This window comes from Meles meles, chromosome 3 (genome assembly GCF_922984935.1).
Source record: "Meles meles chromosome 3, mMelMel3.1 paternal haplotype, whole genome shotgun sequence".
NCBI classification, from domain to species: domain Eukaryota; kingdom Metazoa; phylum Chordata; class Mammalia; order Carnivora; family Mustelidae; genus Meles; species Meles meles.
Window position 1 is genome coordinate 174992206 of NC_060068.1, and position 24270 is coordinate 175016475.

The 24270-nt window shown below is 39.9% G+C and overlaps 1 protein-coding gene across 4 annotated transcripts in view; it reads left to right on the forward strand.

The window, feature by feature from the left end:
- The window catches only part of CTNND2 (catenin delta 2), a 921273-nt gene that overhangs the window by 121467 nt on the left and 775536 nt on the right, over positions 1 to 24270 (forward strand). The window contains exon 1 of one of the 4 annotated variants that reach the window (XM_046000690.1): positions 11194 to 11222. The exons of the other annotated variants lie outside the window; for them this stretch is intronic. Coding sequence (XP_045856646.1) covers positions 11213 to 11222 — 10 coding nt within the window. The 5' untranslated portion in view covers positions 11194 to 11212. Of the gene's footprint in view, positions 1 to 11193; positions 11223 to 24270 lie in introns of those variants that run through there. 4 annotated transcript variants of the gene reach the window in all.

Below are 24270 nucleotides of genomic sequence, written 5' to 3' on the forward strand. Positions count from 1 at the left end.
AATGGGGGCCCTTTCCAGGAAGGAGACATCCTTCTTAATGGGGAAAGTCACATGAAGACTCCTTCTTTTTCTTTATCCTTTCCCAAATCCTTGAGGAGGAAAAGAGAGACGAGATAGGTTATGGGGCATAGCTTCTACCCTTCATATACTAGAGAGAGGGAGATTAACTTGAGAATGATGTTGGAGCCTTAAAATTGACAAGTATTAAGTCCTATTAAGTGAAATTAGAGTGTTTTATTAACCAAAAGTCACTAAAAGTTGAATAAACTTAAGCTATTTTTAAGGAAATCTGCTACCCAGCAGGAATGGGAAGATTGACAAATCACAGCAGGTAGATGTTACTGAAAAAATAAAACCATTTGATATTGAAACATCAGTAAGTCTTGATTCCTCATATAATCAAAGAAGATATTTTAAGTCCAGGAGAAGCTGTGATAATAGCTGACCTTCATCTATGTGACTCGTCGGGTCTTACCAACTCATAACTGAAGTTATAACCCATGTTATATATGGACTAATGTCAGCAGCTTCCAGGGTGCTGGGTCTCATGGAAGCTGCCTACCATGAGTAGGTAATTTAGCTAAGCAGCGTATAAACCAATGGAACAGGAAGGCAAAGTGAAAGCCATTGTTTTTGGGAGAGCTACCGTAAATGCTGGAAGGTGAGAATACAAAGATAGCTGTTGGATTAGGGTGTAAGGCAATAAAAAGTATGGTTAAAAAAAAAAAAAAATCATAGAAGTCCAGAATTGGTCTGCAGTCAATCTGTTTCACAGTTTTGATGTTTAATTTCCCATACCTCTTACAATTAACTAAAATGTGAGCTCACAGAAGATGTACCTTACAACATGGACCATGCATGAAGATGATGTTGCCTTTTTTTTTTAAGATTTATTTTTTTTTTTATTTTGGAGGTGGGGGAGGGGCAGAGGGCGGGGAAGGGAGAGAACCTCCAGCAGGTGCCCCCACTGAGCGTGGAGCCTGATGCAGTGCTCCATCTTCAACCCTGAGATCATGACCTGAGCCAAAGTCAAGAGTCAGATGCTTAACTGACTGACCCACCCAGACACCCCAATGATGTTGCCATCTGATCTGAGGTCCAGACTTCAAAAGGGCCTTTCTTTCCATGAAAAGATGGGAGATTCAGTGTATATCATATTGTAAGCTTAAAAAAGAGATTAAAGGATGTATCCAAAAAAGTCAAATTTTTTGCTTTGACTGATTTTTTATTTTTTAGCCTTTTTTTAAGGAAACTGTCTTATTTTAGAACACTTCTAGATTTACAGAACTGCGAGAAAACAGTACAGAGAGTTTCCATGTGTTTTGCACTCAATTTTCCCTGTTATTAACATCTTACATTCTTATATTTCATTTGTCACAGTCAATGAACCAATATCGGTACATTATTACTAACTAAAGTCCATTGTTTATTCAGTTTTCTTCAGTATTTTCCCAATGTTGTGTTTATGTTCTGGGGTCCCATCCAGGATATCATATTACATATAGTATTTCTGTCTCTCAGTCTCCTCTTGGTAGTGCGGTTTCTCTGACTTTCCTTATTTTTGATGACCATTGATGACCGTGACAGTTTTAAGGAGTGCTGGCCAGGTATTTTTTAGAATATCCCTCCACTGGGGTTTTTCTGAAGTTTTTATCATGATTCAACTGAGGTTATGGGGTTTGGAAGGAAGACCACAGATGGAGTGCCATTCGCATTAAGGTTACTTCCTGTCAACCTGACTTACTCTGTTGATGTTGACTTTGATCCCTTGGGGCTGAGGTTGCTGCTCAGAATCACTCTGCAGGATTCACTGACCATTCACATTCTTGGGTCTGGAGTTTTTGTTTGTTTGTTTGTTTGTTTGTTTGTTTTTAAGATTTGCTTATTTGAGAGATAGAGAGGTCCCAGGAGTGCAGGGGCAGAAGGAGAGAGAAACCTCAAGCCAACTCCCCACTGAGTGCAGAGCCCAATGTGGGGCTCGGTCCCACAACCCTGAGATCATGACCTGAGCTGAAACCAAGAGTCAGATGCTTAACTGATTGAGCCACCCCTGGGCCTGGAGAGTTTGATTCCAAAGTTAAAAGCTACATTTGATTGATGGTTGGTTAAAATAGTGCAAGTAACCACCATTAAGATCTTTGAACTCTGAAATTCTTTTATTTTAGGACCTCCTTAAAACCAAATATTAGGTGCTGAAAGTTACATTTATGGTGTGGACCAGTAGTTCTCAAATCCTTAGGTACATCAGAATCAGAATCCTCTGGGAGAACTAATAGAGAGTACACGAGAGCCTGAGGTCATTGAGAAAGCCAGGTCTGTTTTTTCACCAAGGTTTTAAGGTGAATTCTGACACAAGTGACGTTTGAGAACTGGAATGAAAATATTGGATGCAGGATCCTTTTGCTGTAGAGGACGTCTGTTGTTTCTTCTTACCAAGCATGGAATTCTGTATTTCATGCAGAGTCCCCAAGACGTATGAGAGAAGCCTGTCCTTCCTCAGTTTTTGTAGCGATTCCTGTCTCAGATTCAGCAGTGAAGCTTTGACCCAGCCCTGGCCAGGGAACCAGCTCCATTTTCCTTGTCTCAGAACTTGATCCAGGGCTGGAAGCACGGAACCAAGTTAATCTCATTAACGGAAGAGAATCAAATGAATGGGAACTAGGAATATAAACAGCGCATCTCACCAGTTCAGTGTTTTCAACATTGAGGTATGAAATGCCAAGGTAAACTTGCCTCAAGAAGTGTTTTGTAATCAATAGTCAATGAACTGATTATCTAGTTATGGGCAAAATGCCATCCTTGGATTAATGATAGATGGCTATTGTTCAAATAATTGTGTACAAAAGCCCTATTACTGCAAAGAGTGGTGATTCATGTGTAGCTGAGAGGCAAATTCACATGCCACGAGATGCTTCTTGACTCTTCGCTCATGTGAAGGTCAATTATGGTAATTTATTTAAACAATTCGTTGAGTATATTAAAGCAGAGTAATTGAAAGTAAAGATGCGCTTACACGATTAAGTGTTTGAAACAAAATTATAGCACACCTATATATGTCGTGAGTGTTACGTATTTCTTGAGATTTACTTAATGAAGAGGAATGCTCTTTAGCCAGTAATCATCCCTGGGTTATCCTTTTTGACAATGTAGATTTTATATACTGTTTTTATTGGGAGCACTAATGGCTAGTAATATCACCTATCTAATTTTTTATTATGGAATGCCTTCTAGTTCTTAATTATTCAATTATCGTGACCATTATCATTAAGGACTTAAAACTACAAAATGTTTAAAAATAAAAAATTTCTGTCTTCTGGTATTCAAGATTATGCCTCCCCACCCCGACCTTTTAAAGGCACATGAATTTTTTTTGTCCCTATACTATTACCTTGGGACCATCTCCGTGGGATAAAGTGTCACGTCATAGCCACAATCAGGTATATTTTGTGGGCAGTCCCGGTTCAGTCACTCCTCAGCTGTTAGTGAAGTTGAGTATGTTAACTCCTCTTTCTAAGTCACAGTTTTCCCGTCTAGGAAAGGATGGGGATTTTGGATATTACATTTCTGATTCTGTGGATAAAAGTAAAACACGAACAAGCCTCTCACATAGTATGTGTTCAAATTATGCTAGCCATTTTAGGGTCTCCCAGACCGCATCTGTTACTTCTCCCCAACTCTGTTTCTGCAGAGCATTTGCATGCTCAGCAGAGGCTTAGGGTTAGGAATTAAATGAGCAGAAAATATTCTCTAGAATACATTGTCAGGAGAACGGAAGGTGACGATTTTGAGTCCTAGTGTTTTCAACCGCCTTTCTCTTGCTAGCTGGCTGTGGAGGGGGATGTTTTTCCCTCTGTGCTCTGCCTTGCATCCTTAGGACCCCAGCAAGAGCAAGATTTGGGGGCCTTTCCCACTGCCCCGGTGTCTTTGCTTCCTAAGGTGTCTGTAACAAGTCCCCGCAAATGGAGCTGCTTAAAGCAATAGAACTGGAATCTCTCTCAGTTTTGTAGGCTACAGGTCCTCAAAGAACGTGTCAGAAGGGCCAGACATTCTCCCTCCCAAGGCTCTGCGGAAGACCCCTTCCTTGACCTTTCCTGCTTCAGCTGGTTGTGGGTAATCCTCGGCGTTCCCTTGCTTCTGGCAGCATCTTGCCATCATCACATGGCTTTCTTTTCTCTCTGTGTCTGTATCTAGATTTTCCTGTAATGAAGGACACCGGTCATTGGATTCGCTCACACCCCAATCCAGTATGACTTCGTCTGACTTGATTATATACGCAACGACCTGGGGCACCTGGATGGCCCAGTCGGTTCAGTGTCTAACTCTTGATTTTGGATCAGATCACGATCTCAGGGTCATGACATAGGGGTCCATGCTCAGTGAGGAGTCGGCTTGCGATTCTCTCTCCCTCTCTTTCTGCCCCTCCCCCTGCACGCGCACTCTGTCTCTCAAAATAAATAAATGGATCTTTAAAAGAATATATGCAAAGCCCCTATCTATAGATGTTCCAGGTTGATATAACTTTTGGGGTGTACTACTCAAGACATGAAGGCTTCAGACACACGCTCTATCCCTAGTCCGTTCTGGAAACCAGGGCTTCTGACAGGAGAACAACATAGAGCCCTCGTGGCATTCTGTAGGAATGGAAAAGGCCAAGCTCTGCTTGTGGTATTATCCATAGCAACTCATTAGGTAAAATATCACAAGCTATAAATCTTCCATGGGGCCATATTTTCCATGAGAGAGTGATACCAGACAGGAAGCGAGCTGGGGAAAATGCAATGGAGGGACCCTCAAAATGGCTATCAAGAGCTCACCCGTATGATGATCTAAACCCTCCATGTGGTTTATCTCATCTCATCTCATCTCATCTCATCTCATCTCATCTCAGGAGAGTACTTCGTGTCCTCTCAGTTTTACAGATCAGGAAATGGATGTTTAAGTTACATGACTTCTCCAAGGTCCAACAGCTAAGACATGGCACAGGAGAATTTTGTGTTCCATTTTCTCCAATGCATGTGTCCAAGTTCCTTCCTGTTTGCTAAAGATTTGGAATACAGTTCTTTTTTCCTCTTCTAATTGCCCACCGAATTTCTGTTCTCTTTTCTTATGTGAAGTAAAAATGGTGGAATAATTTCTGAAAAGACAGTGTGGTGAAAATGACATTTTTCTCCACCCTTTACAGTGGCGTTTGGTACTCACACGTGTCCTCACCGTCCTCTTCCTTTCGCTGTCTTTGCTATAAGCCCTTTCTGACTACTACCTAATAGTCAGACAAGATGTGCATTTTAAAGGACAGAGGACGAGCTGGAATGGATTTGGGTGTAAGAAGGGACGTACTGGTAGGGGCACCTGTGTGGCTAAGTCAGTTAAGTGTCTGCTTCGCTCAAGTCATGGTCCGGGCTCCTGGGATCGAGCCCCACAGCAGGCTCCCTGCTCAGCGGGGACCCTGCTTCTCCTTCTCCTTCTGCCACTCCCCCTGCTTGTGCGCTTTCTCTCTCACTCACTCTCTCAAATAAATAAATAAAATCTTTAAAAAAAAAGTTTAACAAAAAAGAAGTGAGGTGCTGGTGACTGCGTTTCCAGCGAAACAATGCTGTAGTCAGAGAAGTGCCAGCATTTGAAGTCATTGTTAGGGACTGTCTTTTCTGTATTCAGGGAAAGAGTGTAAGTAAAATGGATCAGTATTCTACAGCTGAAAGAGTGAATACATTCCTTCAGTCAAGACTAGTTATATATTATTTCCATTTGGCAAGTGACAATATAAATGATTACTCATCGATATGGCCAACATATAAACCAGTGATTCAGGCAAAAGCCAGTGTTGTTTTGTTCTCTGTCTACAAAGGAGCAAATTGATTTAGACTTGAAATATATTCCAATAAACTGTTCTGTGTCTTTATTGAATAGTAAATGACACAGTATCATTACGGTTTATTCAGTTTTTTTTTTTTTTAACAAATACTTAAATTTCCTTCTGCTCAATAGTTGGTTTTGTTTTTTTTTTAGATTTTATTTATTTGTTTGACAGAGAGAGATCATAAGTAGGCAGAGAGGCAGACAGAGAGAGTGAGAGGGAAGCAGGCTCCCTGCTGAGCAGAGAGCCCAATGCGGGACTCAATCCCAGGACCCTGAGATCATGACCTGAGCCGAAGGCAGCAGCTTAAACCACTGAGCCACCCAGGTGCCCCCCTTCTGCTCAATAGTTTTGATAACCAGTTCCAATCCTGTAGATTAATGTACTATCTCTTCTTGCTTGACAACATATTCGGTATTTTATCTCCACTAACAAATTGTTTGGAACTGCAAATGCAAAACTGAAAAGATAATGTGTACAGATCAACCCTATTGTTTGTTCTCGTGGTGTTAAAAAAAAAAAAAAGAATTTAATGGCTTCTCCATAATGATTTCCTTTTAAAATTGATGGGTACGAATTTGCATGTTTTTCCTCTGGTCCTTTATTTAGGTCCTCATATGTGAAAACTAGCCATAAAGCTAAACAAAATTGTCAGAGCTCGGTCCTTAAATAGCACCTGGGCCAAGGCTGCGCTCCGTGTAAGTAATTCTGCATTGCAAGAGTTTCTAGGTCACATGGCTATGCTGTTCCTTAGAAAAAAACTGTTTTGAGTAATATTAGTAGTGCACAAAATACGAACCCTACAAAGAACGGAATTTTACTGCTTGAAAGAAATCACTGTATTTGTGTGGGCTTGCGGACGTATTCAAATGTACATGGGGATGCATTGTTTTTCCTGTGACATTCTAAAGTGGGGGCGTGAACTCTAGCCGACTTTCGAGAGAAAGTGCTGCTAGGTGGCTGATGCTGCTCTTCGAGGTCGATTTCATGGTGGTCAGTCAAGGTTCTCAGAAGCTCCCTCTGTGATCCTCTCAATCGAACATGGCATTCACGCCAGAGTCTGATAGAGGATGAGGACTGGGGTCATCTCATTGTCAGCTCATTGAGGCAAGGGTGCGTCTTCCTCAGCTGGCCCACTACCTAATTTATTTCAGATTCTGAGGCCGTGGTGAACTTGAGTTATGATCAGTCATTCTGAGAACGTCTATTGAAAGAGGTAGAAGATGAATTCATGATACCTGTTTTACCCCCTAGAACCATATTCCGAATAAAATATTTTAAAATTCTGCTGCAGATTTCTAGGCGCTCCGATTCCTGGTCTTACAGACCTTTGCTGTTATCTGTTGAGCTTTGTGTAACATTTCATTTAACCAAAGGATTCAGTGGCCAAAGATCAGACGACTGTATCTGTTCTTCGGAAATTAAAAGGAATTTACCACCTTTTAATAGAAAAGAACCACTGTGTGTTTAATCTATATTTTACTCTTTCAGGCAAATTTCTTTACAATGTAGTTTATATACCTCTTTGAGAATTTTATGTAAGTTTGAGACTTCTTAGTAAAATTTACAAATGCATAGGTATACAACTTTTCAGAGGTAATTTAAAATATTCAGAGTTTACTGTAAGCCCTTGAACCCCAAGTCAAGAACTCTTATCTAAATTTTATGTTATTATTATTTTATTATCATTACTATTATTAATTCTACTACCAGAAAGCTGAGACAAAAGTCCTACCACTTGACTTTAGATTCTTTATCAAAATGAATTCAGTAGAGATACAATTTTAAGTAAAAAAAATAGTACTTTAGAAATAGTTAAGAGAATATTGGAAAATGAAATGCAGAAATCACAAAAAAAGTCAAAGTTTGAATAAAGATTAAAAAATAAAAAAAATTATTTTATTTTAAATTTATCTTATTTCAGATTTCTAGGGCAACCCTCTCAGGTCCCTTCCTTGTCCAGAGTTTTGTACTAACACTTTGCTATCACTCAATAAACCTTGCTTTGCTGCCCACCAAAAGAAAAACAAACAAACAAACAACCAATCAAACAACTTCTAATTTCTAAATAGCAAAATCATTGTGAAGTACACTGTGACAGATAGAAACAAAAATAACTTGATACATAACTACATGATAGTTAGAAGGTTCGTCTTTCTCCAGTATAGGGAACAATCTATAAGAAAACGACTGTCATGATGGTAGAAAAATGGGGAAGGACCGTGAATGAGCAAATTATAAAATAAGACATAAATATGCTCAAGAAAATGTTCATTTGCCCTCGTAATTAAAGTGTAATGTAATAGTTTGTTCTCCAGATCAGCAGACTTGACCAAAAAGCCCTGGGACCCAACCTGGCATTCTGATAGGCCTCTTGAGCCCGTAAATCCAACAGCCTGCCTAAAGTGAAATTTTTCAGTATGTCTCAAAAGCGCCAAAATGGTACATGGCTTGAGGCAGTAATCCCATCTCAAAGAATTTATTTAAGAAAGTGGATAAGACAACAAAGGTTTCTGTAGCACCCTCTTTTAATAGTAGAAAATTGGAGACAATTTAAATATTCAGTAAAGCAGATGGAATAGGTAATTAAAATACGTCAGCCAATTAGATGTGGTTGAGTCATTGCAGTGACTCCGCTTCAGGTGATTACTAATATAGAAGGGGTCAGGAAAAGATACTAATTGAAGATTGTATGTTACAAAGTAGCTATAGAAGTTTGTGTGTAGTTATAAACATTTTCAGATCTATCTATCTATCTATATATCTACATATTAATACTGGCTTTCTTTAAATGGTGTTGTTTTAAGTATTTTAATTCTACTCTTTTTTAAATTGCATCGCTGATTTGTGTTTTCTGTTTTCTGTTGTCCTTTGCTAATGAGATTGTTTTTAAAGTTTATGTGAATTCTAAAAAATAATGCTAAAGACATGGATGTATGAAAAATGGAGTCACTTCCAAGATGAAAAGAAGTTGAGGCTCCCTTTTCTTTTTATATTGCAAGGCTTTTCATTACATATACATGTGATTTTAATATATACATATATCATAGTGATTTTATAATCATAATTTTGAGTATATTAGTAGGGATATTTGATTAGAATCCAGCTCATATATGTTTAAGAAAAGAACAGGTTCTTGTTTTGTTTTGTGAGGAGACACCTGGGTCTCTCCTTATCCAAGAAGAGGAATGTGACTTTGTCAGGAAACAAATGAAACTAGTCACCTCTCTGCTCTTTTTTGGGCACTTGCCGTGTTCTCTCTCTCTGTCTCTTTCTTATTCTTTCTCTCTCTCTGTCTCCCCTCCTCTTTCCTTCCATCTCTCTGCCTATCTGGTCTACATGACGGGAGATTCAAGCAATCATTCCTCTCAGGCTCTGCAGTCTTAGAGCTGCGGCCATTGGAGAAAGATCTGGGTAACCCCAGATGCATAATCCTGGGTCAGGCTGTGTCTGTGGCAGGTGCCCATGGCCTGCCAGTTGGCTTTGGGGAAGGGATGCAGCATGGTCCAAGAAGAACATGTCACTTTCTTCCCACTCCCTGTGGATCACAGCGCACACACGAGGAGTTCCTTGATTATTGGGAAATATTCAACCAAATTAAAAATGTGCATCTACCATATCGAGCAGTCTTTTTGTTATTTATTTATTTATTTGCAAAACATCTGGCCCACTAAATCTGAGTCTTCCCTGGGATTTCAAGATCCTCGTATATTCCACTTATGTTTTATTTTGTGTAGTATTAGTTCATTACCAAGCATTCGCACTAAGATCAGAATAATAGATTGCACTCACATTCCACAAATACTAGTTCTCTGCTTTGAAGAATATGGAGATACGGATTCAGTGCATCTCTGCCTCCCTAGGTGTGGATGCCGCTGGGAAGAGCTCTGTAACACCGAGCAGGCCCAGTTTCTTCCTGCCTAACTTGGCACTGTGGCTTCTCCTCTCCAAAGACTTTGTCATCTCTGAAAGGGCACCGTGTTCCGAACAATTTAACCTGTGGTGGTAGTTTGCTTGAACAGTTCCTGCAGGCCGATTACGTTCTTTCAAGTTTTTAGCTACTTAGAATTTCATCGTTTTCCCCTGAGTTCTTGCAGAATAGAGTCCTAAAAATACACAGAAAGTTATTAAACCTGGAATTAGACTGCCAATGTATTTTCAAATCGAATGTTTAATTTCATAATTGGGAAATGATACATCTGCCTGGAGAAAATCAGTGGGGTTGGAAAACAGATTACGTGTCGACAGTGTTGGTACAGAGAAATTATACATATTTATGAATGGCCAAATCATCTTATTACTGGAATTTGAAAATATAATTATCAGTCATTTATGAGGTAGTGATTTCAACTGAATGCCTTATGCTGGGGCATGTATTTTACTTGTGTGTGAATTGACACATAGATGCTGTTCGTGTGCTGTATCTCTAGGTACTATCTCATTTAATTTTTAAATTTTTATTAATAGATTTCAGATTCTAGGGAATTACATATCTATTTCAGTGCTATGGCAGATAGATACTTTGTGAAATGATTAGTAAAATAAATTTTCACTTTAAGTTTTAAAAGAATGCTATGCTTCATGGTATTTTAATATTTCTGTGTAACGTATACTTGAAGTACATTGTGTGATTGTTCAGAGACCCTATTAAAGTGAGATCCTTTAAGGATTTAGCTTTGCAGTCATAAATATGACAGGGCGGTCTTCTCTTGATATGCTGTTATTGTAGTTCATTATAAATATAAGCGTGTTACCCATGTCGTTTACTTTTCATGCTATTGGGATCGGTGACGTCAGCCTTCAGAAAGATACTCTGTGGGCACCACCACTGGCCCCCACAAAGTCGCCGTGGAGACAGCCTCACTGCAGTTTCTGCCTGGGTTTTCGAAGTGAGGTACAGGACGAGTGGTTCCTTGGTGACCCAGGCCTGGATCCCTGAAGGAACTCCAGAATTTATAAATCTGATTTTCTGGTGTGCTGCCTGGAATTCTACATTTTTACCAAGGTCCCCTGTGACTCTGCTGCATATGGATGTTTGAGACCCACTGACTTGATTCAGAGGGGAAATGCATCCATTATGTAATGTGTGAAAGTGAAAGCACAGAAAATGTTCTTTCTTCCCCTTTAAGAGAAATTGACTGTATTATGGTAGCTGAGTGAGCCTTTTCCTGCAGAAACATAAATCTGGGCAGAATAACTCCCTGCAGCCTCCTATCACTGAATTCTCTGAATGTTGGAAAGACAGAGAAAGCACCCAGGCAGGATCCCAAAGATGAGGGAATCAGGACCTTTAGCAATCGTCTGTTCCTCTTGGGAGCATCTCAGTGATTCATCTCTGGTGCTGGTTTGTCCTCAGAAATGATTGCAGGTAGTTTCCGTCCATCAGCTGGAGACGGTGTGTGTTTGCAAATGCAGGGTGGTGTGTGCTGCTGAGAACCCTGGTTGCCCAGTCAAGCAGCCAGGATCTGGCTGTAGCTTAGTCACGCATTGGTTCTGTGAACTTTGGAAATTCTTAGGACCCCAGATTCCTGGCTCTTTACTAACATTCTGGTTGAGAAGGGGGGTTCTGGATGGCGCTCGCTGCCCGTGATTTAGTATAGTACTTGCATAATAGGGTACAGTTGCTGTTAGAAAGGCAATAGACTAAGAAGCCGTAGAAAACCTAGTTCGTTGTTTTGTGGGGCTTCGTGCAAGAGGTTTTCATGCTTCGTACTGTAATTAGAAAAAAAATTGGTATGACAAGTCATGTCCACTTCCATTTTGGGTAATTAATAGAAGCAAAGGAATCTGTCATTTCAGTCTAGAATTTTTGTATTTTAGTTAAGAATTTAGCGAAACATTATTGGAATGTTCTTCTCATTGACCGATAAAACTGTGGGTTATTATGTGTAGTATCTGTATCTGTTATGTGTTTTTCTCTTTTCTTAATTAGACAAATATTATCCAAAGAATGTACAATGACGTAGGGGGGGTACACAACAAAGACTGTGTCAACAGAACGCACAGTGTGGTTTATCAGATGTCTGCCAAGTAAGCTTGCTTTCACTGTGCCTTCAGGACGCCTACCAAAGTGATGGTCGGTGCCTGGGCACTGGGAAACTAGTGCAGACTCAGGGAGAATTGTACTTTATGGCAGGCTGCCTTGATTTGCATCCTCTAGGAATCCATTTTCAGGATTACATAAAGAGAGGCTAAAAACAGCTTGGAGGTTTACCAAAAGACAGTAAGATAAAAACGGGCATTCATCTGACTCACTCTGCAGTGGGGATATAATTCTTATTTGTGGCTTACTTCTAAATCATCTCTTGAGTGTAGCATATACTCGGTAGTCTTTTGTCTTAGAGGCAGAGGTGCTCGGGCACAATCTCTGCGTTGTTGGAAGCAGAGTTGGAGAAATTCGTTGGGTGTATATGAACAGACAAAGGCACGGACGCAGCACACACACACTCTCACACCTGCAGTCTTAAGGGAATTAGCAGACATTGTGTAGCCAATGGTTTTCCTGCCATTAAAGTAGTTTTGAAATAGTGGTTATATTGGGGCTGCCATTTACAGCTGCACAGGATGTACACTGTACAACTTTAGGGGATGCTAGTCATCTACATCTGTGCTTCTCAGATGCGCTTATATAGTCTTGTTACAATGCTGATTTCATTTGGCTTCATGTGATAACCAGTGCTGCAGGAGTATAGACTACATGAGTAGTGAGCACCCAGATAACAATGTGGGTGATAACCTCCAGAGTTGAATGGCAGGGCAGCCCTAGGGCTGAGCTAGGCTTACAGGGAGACACCACACTCCTGGCCACAACTGCATGCTAGAGGCTGGTCAGTTTCTTGGTCTTCTCACCATTGGTGCATGCCACTAGCTGACTAACAGATGTTGCCCCAAAATGCAGGCTAGGTTTTGATTTTATGTTACCGTACTTGACAAAGCGAGGAGAGGAGAAGTAGAATTTATAGCATATCCGTCCATGGGTGACAGCACTAAACAGCTTTCCGCCATGACTTGTAGGGGGCTCCCAGCAGCATCCTGGTCTGAACTGAGGGTCAATTAAATCATCCCCAGGCTTCCCATTCAACATCAAGGAGCTCTGGGCCACTACTACTATTATCCTTTAACTTGCATAATTATCCCTATGTAATGCTTTCCAGTCTTTCTCCCTATGGGATGTGCATTCCTTAGCCAGCCTGTGACATATTGAATACAGAAGTACCTGTAAATATTTATTAGTTATTCTAAGTCAGTGTAATAGAAAAATAAAAATCATGTATAAGTTGAGTTCTCGTGATAGGAGGGAAATCGTTAAAATGCCTGGTGTATGCGCTGTGGGATTTCCCAAAATCGAATCTTCCACTTCTGGCTTCATGGTGCGTCTTTTGGAAAATTCAGGCTTTCGTTTCTGTCTTCTATCGCGCCTCTAGTTATTAAGAAATTGTGTAAAAGCCACCACGTATAATGAAGCTATTCTAATATAGTGAATAGATAATGCTTTACTATTTGAGTAATTGTTTTTCATTGAAATATTTTAATAACTGATTGTTAATTATTTAAATCACTAAGTAGTTTTGACTCATTTTGGAGAAAACCCGTGTTCATCAAAATGGGTTTCTTGGGGCGCCTGGGTGGCTCAGTGGGTTAAGCCGCTGCTTTTGGCTCAGGTCATGATCTCGGGGTCCTGGGATCGAGTCCCACATTGGGCTCTCTGCTCGGCAGGGAGCCTGCTTCCCTCTCTTTCTGCCTACCTCTCTGCCTATTTGTGATCTCTCTCTGTCAAATAAATAAATAAATAAATAAATCTTTAAAAAGAAAATGGGTTTCTTGGTGTGGATTCCTGCAATCTCCCATATCTTTCGCCTTCTTTCTATCTCATTCAAACCCTTCGTATACACAGGTGACTGCGGTAGTCTTATAACTGAGCTGTCCCACAATCCTGTGCCTTTTGTCAATGTAATCTTTAGGCTGTCTTTAGCATACGGTTTTCAGAATATTAGAATCTGACCTCGACGGTCATTACCCCATGTGTAAGATCCTCTAATTCATCGCCAGTTTCTTTAAGATATCTATAGAGTGCAAGCTCAAAATTGTGGATGCAAGACCCTCTGTGGCCTGGACCGTCCTTTCTTTCCAGTCATATCTCCTAAGATTCCTTTCTTTGGGCCTTCACTCTACTCTTCTGACTGCTTTGGTAGCTTAGAAACTTGCTGTATGTATGACTGTCCCACGCCAGCCTACATGGTCCCCACGAATGGAGCTCCCTCCTCTCTACCCTCCCTCAGCCTGACTTCTGCCTGGCCTGCAGGACTCAGTGTCCTGTTCCCCAGGCAGGCTCTTGACCTTGCCATCTCTCTTCAGATGAGCTGACCTTGCCAACTCCCAAGATCTTTTGACTTTGCTTCTCTGCCTACCAGTCCCTGTGCTCCATGCATAAAATAGGGGCTCCATGAACACTGGCTGCATGAGGAAATTGGAGAAAGGAAAGAAGGAAGGAAGGAAAGTAGGAAGGGAGGTAAGAAGGAAGGGATGGAGGAAGGACAGGTCCTACCTGAAGAGAGATTTAGTGACTCACTTCTTGAGGATGGATCTTAAAATAGTCACAGTAACCGAAAGAATCTTGAGAAATTTACGGTCTTGGTTTCTCCCAGTTAGATGATATTCCTTGATTTTTATCAGGACATGTTTTTCCTTAGTATGAAAATGACTTTTATTTATATGAATTGCATCTGCCGTGCTGGCTACTAGATGGTAAGCACTTTGTGTACAAACTGCTTTTCTTGTTGACTTCTTGAGCCTCAGTGCCTAGCACAGTGTCTGGCCCTTGGAAGATACATTTGCCATTGCACCATCAACCAGTGGTATTGCTACAACTGAATGAAAGGTGTCAGAATCATTGATTGCAAGTCAAAGAACCACTGGTTTATTTTAAGAAAGGAAGCATTTGTTGGAACTATATGAGATGCCCTAAAAGAAAAGGAAACATCCAAAAGCCAGGGTTTAAGAAGGTCAGGATCGAGGAGAACTCCAGGAATATAATAAGCACCAGGGACTGGTCCACAGTGACTTTAGAGTGACCCCAGTGACAGCATAAAATTCAACTGTTTTCTATCCTTGCTTCTACCCCAAGAGGAGCCCATTAGATTAGAGACATTCCCACAATGGGCCAGAAAAGCATGTGGTATGTTGGTTTCTTACGGCTGCTGTAACAAATTACCACAAATTCCGTGGCTGAAACCAACACAAATTGAATATTCTGTAATTCTGGAAGTCAGGATTCTAAAATGGAGGTTTGATAGAGCTCCATTGGCTCTGGAGGCTCCTAGAAGAGAATCCATTTCCTGACCTTTTCTACTTCTAGAAGCTACCCATATCCCATGCCTTGTGGCCCTGCTCACATCCTCAAAGCCAGAAGTCACTTCATTTCATCTTTTTCTATTGTTCTATCTCTTTTTCGACTCTTACTTTCATACCTCCCTCTTCCATTAATAAGGATCCTTGTGATTATACTGGGTTCACCAAGGTGACGCAGGATAATCTGACCAACGAAGGGCAGCCTGACATCCATCTTCATGGACCCCTTTGCCGTGTAATGTAACATACCACAAGTTCAGGGGAATTGGAACGTGGACCATTTTGGGAGCCATTATTTCACTTACCATCGGTGGGAACCCTTGATTGTGAACCCAGGGAATTTCACACAACCTCAGATGGACAATTCCCTCCAGGAAAATCAAAGTTCAGTTAACAAAAGCAGAGAGAAGGGCTAAAGAGACAAAGACAGTAGATTTTCAGTACACATGTTGCAGATCATTGTGTTTGTGTATTTTTAGCACCAAAAGTACATTCTTAATATGTTTATTCTTGCAGTGGGGATGCCTGAAGTTAGGTGAGTAAATTTGCCATTATGAAATGTTTCAAATAGCACTCAAGTAAGTCATTGCCTTCTACTTTATTTCTCACTTTGGAAGCTTTTGTAACGGCAATTGGCCAAGTTGGGCAGACAATTAAAGCTAAGTCAGCATTCCTTCTGTTTCTTCTACACAGAAGTCCTTTGACCCATAGATCGTTGGGACGTTAATAAGCCAAATAACTTGTACAGAACAGCTACCCTCCAGCAATGAAATGGCCTAAAGGATTTTTAATCAGTTTACTTGTTTGCATAGGATTGCTTTGGCTTGGGCAATGGGGCAGAGCATAATAGCTCTAGGAAGTGCATTTCTCTCATTTCTGTTGCCTTTTATGAGCTTTTACTAACAGCCAGTAAAAGAGCTTCTGTACCCTAGGTTAAGAACAATTGTCCAGACATGGTTCAGTTGATGAATTCCCTTCCTTTCGCAAATCCAAATGTGTAATTTCAGATTCACAGATAAGCAGGAGAGAATGTGACGCAGGGCAGTGTCTGGAGTTGACTACTTCCTCTGTGGACTTGCTCCTGGTCATTCCAGGACCGCTGGACTCGTAATTCCTGATACCCTACATTAAACTCACAAGGTCATTGCAAAGTACAGGAATAAAAGCAAGCAAAGGAGAAACACATTTGAACACTGTCATTTATCTTAAAGCAAGCTGTCATTTGGAAATAGTAATGCACCTTTATTTCGTCTTCCATTTACTTCTTGAAATAATTCTTTTTTGGATCATTTCATGTCTTGGATAAGCAGGTGTTTCATATTACACTTACGAGGGTTGTATCTTGTCGGATACTGCCTTTTGGTTCATTGTGCAAGAGTGGAAGACTGGGAGCTTGCTCTGGACATTACAGTATGTATCTAATAGCCAAAACTTATGGTTTCATTCTCTGCTCTATTAAAGTCTCAGGGTCTGACCTTGAAAATGTTACTTAATTCCTATATGCCTCATTACTCTCCCATTTATAAAATTTATCTGCCAAGAGTCCTGACTCTCCCTTGGGCTGCTTCCTCAAGGGCTGCTCCTATGCCTCTGTACTTTTTTGCCACATGCCAAGAAGAATGTGTAGAATGGATGTCCTCATTCCAGGGGGCTCCAGAATTGGGGACATGAAATTGAGATTTCACCAAGCTATCCCAACAAAGACATGTACACCTGTTTTCATTTTTTAAAAAATTTTTAATTTATTTATTTGACAGACAGAGATCACAAGTAGGCGGAGAGGCAGGCAGAGAGAGAGGAGGAAGCAGGCTCCCCGCGGAGCAGACAGCCTGATGTGGGGCTCAATCCCAGGACCCTGTGACCATGACCTGAGCCAAAGGCAGAGGCTATAACCCACTGAGCCACCCAGGCGCCCCCCTGTTTTCATTTTTAAAGGTGCATTTTATCTTCCACATAACAAAAAGGCATTAAACATATTAGAAGTCACATATGCGATCCCTTTTATGAAGATGGCACTGAAAGCTAAGAGGGAGGCCCCTGGCCCTCCCAAAGCCGAAACCAATGCAAAGGCTTTGAAGGCCAAGAAAGCGGTGCTGAAAGGCGTCCACAGTCACAAGAAAGAGAAGATCTGCAGGGCACCTGTGTTCCGACAACCCAAGACTCTGCATCTCCGAAGGCACCCAAATAGCCTCGAAAGATCACCCCCAGGAGAAACAAGCTTGATCACTAGCCATTGTCAAATTCCCCCAACTACTGAGTCAGCCATGAAGAAAACAGAAGACAACAGCACATTGTATTTATTGTGGATGTCAAGGCCAACAAGCACCAGATCAGACAGGCTGTGAAGAAGCTCTAGGATATTGATGTGGCCAAGGTCAACACCTTGATCAGGCCTGATGGAGAGAAGAAGGCAAACGTTCGACTGGCCCCTGACTATGATGTTTTGGATGTCCCCAACAAAATTGGGATCATCTAAACTGAGTCCAGGTGGCTAACTTTAAATATATTTTTTTTCACCACCGGGGGGGGGGGGGGGGGGAAGAAGTCACATATGGTGCGGATAACAGCATTTTTCCTGTTATTGAGTTGACCAGGACCACTTAACTCCCTTTGTGAGTCCGTCCCTCAATGTCTTAGTTCCCACATTTTTCTAATCTTGAGAGAGTCCAGTTTTCTGAATTTGCCCATGATGTCAAGTCATGTGTTCAATTTAAATTTTAAATTAGAGGATTTCTTGGTGGCCAGTATCAGCTACAATTTTTTGGGGGGGGCGGGGTATAAAACTGTCTGTTGGAGACCTGGATTTTAGACCCTGTACATGTTGAAAAGGCAGCTTGGTGAGGTAAAAAGCAGTTTCTTGTATTCAGACAAAGCTCACCATCCGAGGTTGGTTGTTCCTAAGTCATTATGTCATGACTCTAACAACTTGACTTTATGTATCCATGCAGTATAATACAAATTTAAATATATAAGGTTGAGATTCCATACTTTATTTTCAGTTTTCTCTAGTTACCTATCCAGTGATTAAATCATGACTCAGTATTGTATACTCTTAAAAATAAAATCTACAATGACTCTTTTTAAAGATTTTATTTATTTATTTGTCAGAAAGACAGAATGAGCCCAAACATGGGGAGCAGCAAGCAGAGGGAGAAGCAGTCTCCCCCCTGAGTAGAGAGTCCAACATGGGGCTTGATCCCAGGACCTTGGGATCATCATCTGAGCCAAAGGCAGACACTTCCCTGACTGAGCTGCCTAGGCATCCCTATACATTAATTTTTGATTAATGATCTTCACCCTGTTTTGTTGAATTCATTCAGCATATCAATGGGACTTTAATCCTGTGTTCAAAGTTCAGAGAGGGTTTGTTGTTGTTGTTTTTTTTTTTTAACAGTTAATTGAGAGACTTTTTTTTCTCAATTGTGCAAATTATATGTGTGGTACCCAGAAATTAGATAATGATTTTCCAATAAGATGATGTGTAGACTTGTTATTCTAAGTTGAAATTCAGGCACTTGTATAATTTAAATGTAGCATCGTGCTTAGGGTGCTTACTGTTTCATCAAAGCAGGCTATCAGTCTGCATTGCCTCATGCAATGCCATGAGCGGACATAAAGTCACGCGGGACCAGAGGCGGAACCCATGCAAAACAAAAGGTTCTTTCAAAATCCGGCATCGTTTTCTTTGGTGGAATTCCTGACATCAACAAGTCTCAGTAGCCTCTTGTTTCTTAATTAAGTTAATAAATGACTAATTGATCCAGTAAGTAAATGATTCCAGGCAAAGCAAATGCTCATACAATGTAGAGACCAACTAAATAATCACGTAACAGAGAGGATGGGTTAAGAATGGTCAATGTACTTACTATTCACTCATTCATTCATTCACTCATTCAACAAATAAGTATGAGACAATGGTTGGTAAAACTCTTTTAATCAACAGATAGAGAACAGTCAGTAAAGAGAAAGCATTTAAAACAAGGAATCATTTTTTAAAACACTATTTAAAGCTGTATCCGTTTGATTTCAATTTAATCATACCAGTGTTCACTAACCTTATAGAACCTGGATCATTGATTTAAATATGGGTCTGCGCGTCAGAGCGATAAGAAAACATTCTTATAGTCTCCTTCCCTACCCTAGTCTGTCCTCCTTGCATCCTCCAGGATTTCCCCTTTCCATTTCTTTAAAGTAAGGAAGGAATCTCTAAGATATCTGCGAAGCATTTTGAAGAAAGAAATCTTCTATGTGTTTATAATTGTTTCCCTAGCCCTTTGTAATCATCTCATCTACAATTAATTCCATAGCTTTTTAAAAAGGGGTTACTGGGGGGCACCTGGGTGGCTCAGGCTAAGGTTAAGTGTCTGCCTTTGGCTCAGGTCATGATCCTTTGGTCCTAGAATTGAGTCCCACATCAAGCTTCCCGCTCAGAAGGGAGTCTGCTTGTCTTTTTCCCTCTGCCCCTCCTCCCTGCTCACTCTTTCTCTCTCTCTTTCTAATAAATAAATAAAATCTTTTAAAAAATGGGTTACTGTAAAGGAGTTTCACAAAGTGTTAGAAAAAATTATTCTTGATGCAATTTATATCTTCTTGGTTTACGTATGTTTAATTAAATAATATAATCACATGTTAAACTCGAATGAATGGATTTGGAGACAACATAGCTAGTTTCTGGTGAGGGCAGGAGGGCCCCAGTTACAAGGAGGGCCTTGTGGAGTGGACAGGTGACCACAGGTGCAGTGGGAGCCGCTTAAAATAGCTTCTGAATGCATGCTGGTCATTGTCATCGGCACTGGACACCAAAATAAGCCTTCTGAAGGCATCCTGACTCACAGACTTCCCTTTTTACAACAAATCCACATTTTTATTTGTGTGTGTGTGTGTGTGTGTGTGTGTGTGTGTGTTTTATTGAGGTATAATTAACATGCAGTGTTACATTCGTTTTAGGTATACAACGTAATGGCTCGGACCTTCTATCCATTGCTCCGCGCTTACCCCCATAAGAATAGTCATATTTGTTACCGAACAAGGTTGTTACAATCTTCATCCGTATTGTCTATTCTGTACCTTTCATCTCCGTGACTTATTTATGTTGTAACTTATTTATATATTGAAGTTTGTACCTGTTAATCCCCTTTATCTGTCTCACCCATCCCTCCACCCACTACCCTCTGGCAACCACCAGTCTGTTCTCTGTATTTCAGAGTCTGGGTATTTTGGTCTCTTTTTCCTTGTTCATTTGTTTTGTTTCTTAAATTTGACATGTGAGTGAAATCCTATGACATTTATGTTTCTCTGACTTATTTCACTTAGCATTAGACCCTCCAGGTCCATCCACACTGTTGCAAATTGCAAGAGCTCACTCTTCTTTATGGCTGAGTAATATTCCATTGTATATATTTGCCACATAAAGAGGGACATTTTAGATCCATCTTTTATATAGAAATTCATTATTTTCCTCAAGACTCCTCTTCGTCTTCCTATTTATCATTTGCATCCAAAACTCAATGCCTAGTACTGAGCCTGGCCCACATTTTGGTCAGTGAAATATTTTTAAAATTAATGAATTATTTTCTGAAATGGTATTGGTATTAAAAGATGTTCTACAGATGAGCAGCCCATGGTGATTGAGAACCACAGACTGTGTGGCTTTAAACAGTAGTTCTTCCCCTGTTACTTAGGGGAAGTTCACCTCTCTGGACCTGTTTCATTATCTGCAAAATGGGGATAATAATAGAAGTGCAGCACAAAGTTGTATTACTTGTGCTAGTGATGCTTAAGAGCCTAGAAGATCACATAGGAAGTACACAATATTGTTATATTGTCTTGTAAAAAATATTTGTTCAGTTGTGACTTAAAGTTTTAAATATGCTGCCATAGCTGATACCTGATTTGTTACAACCGTATATTCATTGATACTATTCTTTGGTACACCTGTGAAGACTGGTGTGACACAGTTCATTTTTTATTGTTTTTCACCTAAGAGATACTTGATTGTAAGAAAGGTAAATATAGGGTTTTTCTAACCAAATTTTATATGCTTAAACAGTGCAGATAGTTGAGATTTTTATCAAATATCGTGTTGATATATCTTTGAGTATTATTTTCTTAAGACCCTTGAAATTTTGTATTAAAAAAAAAACTCAATCTCAAGTGCTTTTTATTGTGCTTTTAATAATCCCTGCAGGTTGCTAAGGGGTTTTTTTTGTTTTGTTTTGTTTTGTTTTGTTTTTGTTTCATCTTTTTAAAAAGATTCTATTTATTTATTTATTTATTTATGGAATGAGCAGGGATGGGGGCAGAGGGAGAGAGATGGGCAGAATCTCAAGGAGACTCTACTGAGCCTGGAGCCCAACCCTAAGATCATGACCTGAGCTGAGCTGGTGGCTTAACTGAGTGAGCCACCCAGGCACCCCACTAAGGTTTTTATATTAGATCTTTAAAACTTTTTTCTCCTTTTAAAATAATAATATCCTTAATTAATTGATATTTCATCTTTTAGAGATCATGAAAGTTCATCAACAAAATAGACACATGAGAAAATAGATTATAATCCAGCTTACTTTGGGACCTCTCCATCCAGAAAGATCAATACCAACACCAAAACACTGACACATTAAAAAGTAGGAGCTTCCTACCTAATTGGCAGAAATTCTATTTTTCTGTCTGGACACAAAGCCTCATTTTCTTTATATAAGAGTTATGCTTATTTTCTTTGAGTTGATTTATATATCAGAATTCTTATAATTGACTAATTTTATAACTAAATATTAAAATATTCGACTTCTCATTAAGGAACGACTTGTGTATGAAAGAGTGGTGCCTGCTGCTTGTGGGAGATGTTGTGAATATGTAGAAAAAGGAGAAAGAAGAAAGTGGGAGGTGGGAAGCCCAGTGCTGGAAAGAGGCTTTTTCTCAAAGTTAGGATAATAATTAAATTGTGAAAGGAATAATTTTAAAAAATAAAGTAGAAATATGATACACATGGACTTGAAAATGATAAATATTACTGTTTTTAGATTGAGAATATGATATCATTACAAACAGACCTATTTACTCATATCTGAGATTTAAAATATGATATGATTGGGGCACCTGGGTGGCTCAGTGGGTTAAAGCCTCTGCTTTCGGCTCGGGTCATGATCCCAGGGTCCTGGGATCGAGCCCCGCATCTGGCTCTCTGCTCAGCGGGGAGCCTGCTTCCCTTCCTCTCTCTCTCTGCCTGCCTCTCTGCCTACCTGTGATCTCTGTCTGTCAAATAAATAAATAAAATCTTTAAAAAAATATGATATGATTATATAGAATAAGTGGAAACATAGAGAAGTTTCTTTTCAGACAGCTTTGTTGAAAATTGCCTTCAGAGATCAGAATAAGCTTGATCTAAGGGATGATGGACTTCACAAGACAGAAAAAAGATGTTGGCATCAGAATGCCCTAGAAACAAGGCTCCCTCTTTTTAAGATCTCAAAAGTCATTAGTATCTTAGTGACACAGCCAAATTACCCAAAAAAACCTTTCCTGAAACTCATGAGTATTGTTTTATAATCAGATTTGCAATGTAAAAGAACTGTTACATTCAAACACTGAGAATCCCGAGGTTTAATCAAAATAATATATGACCTGTACCCCGAAACAAATAATAATTATATGTTAATAAAAAAACAATAATACATGACAAAATGTCAGACATTCAGGTGGAAATCCTTGACCACTGTTGACTTCTGTCTTCAGAAACTGGATTTGCTATTTTTATTTTTTCCAAGAATCATTGTTGTCCACTTGTAAAATGAAGTTAGTGGTAATTCCTTTTTCTTTTTGATGGACCGGAAGATTTTTATTTACAATTGCAGTAAAATGAATGAAGTGCTATAAGGGAAGCATAACACTCACTTGGCAAGTCATAGAGTAAAAGATGACTCGTGTTTCTCTGCGATTGGAATCAGCTTCTTGTCTGATGGATTCTTGTGGTTTGTTTTTTTTTTCTTAAGATTTTATTTATTTATTTGAGATAGAGAGCAAGCAAGAAACACCATGAGCACAGGGGAGAGGCAAAGGGAGAGGGAGAAGCAGGCTCCCCACTGAGCAGAAAACCAGATGTGGGGCTCAGTCCCAGGACTCTGGGACCATGACCTGAGCTGAAGGCAGACATAACCAACTGAGCCACAGAGATGCTCCTTGTCTGATGAATTCTGTAGTTTAAAATGTCATTTGAGGACGGAAGAACTAAATACACATTTTTCCAAAGAAGACCTACAAATGGCCAACAGGTACACGAAAAGGTGCCAGCATCATTAGTCATCAGAGAAATGCAAACCAAACCCTCACGTTGTTAGAAGGACCATTGTTCTGCATGTGGCTGTCCAATTTTCCCAGCACCATTTATTGAAGAGGCTGTCTTTTCTCCATTGGACATTCTTTCCTGCTTTGTCGAAGATTAGTTGACCATAGAGTTGAGGGTCCATTTTGGGGCTCTCTATTCTGTTCCATTGATCTATGTATCTGTTTTTGTGCCCGTACCATACTGTCTTGATGATGACAGCTTTGTAATAGAGCTTGAAGTCCGGAATTGTGATGCCACCAACTTTGGCTTTCTTTTTCAATATTCCTTTGGCTATTCGAGGTCTTTTCTGGTTCCATATAAATTTGAGGATTATTTGTTCCATTTCTTTGAAAAAAATGGATGGTATTTTGATAGGGATTGCATTAAATGTGTAGATTGCTTTAGGTAGCATAGACATTTTCACAATATTTATTCTTCCAATCCAGGAGCATGGAACAATTTTCCATTTCTTTGTGTCTTCCTCAATTTCTTCCATAGTACTTTATAGTTTTCTGTGTATAGATTCTTAGCCTCTTTGGTTAGGTTTATTCCTAGGTATCTTATAGTTTTGGGTGCAATTGTAAATGGGATTGACTCCTTAATTTCTCTTTCTTCTGTCTTGTTTTTGGTGTACAGAAATGCTGTGAAGTGTGTAAACCTGGCGATTCACAGACCTGTATCCCTGGGGATAAAATTACATTATATGTTTATAAAAAAAAAATTGGAAGGGGAGGTGAACCATAAGAGA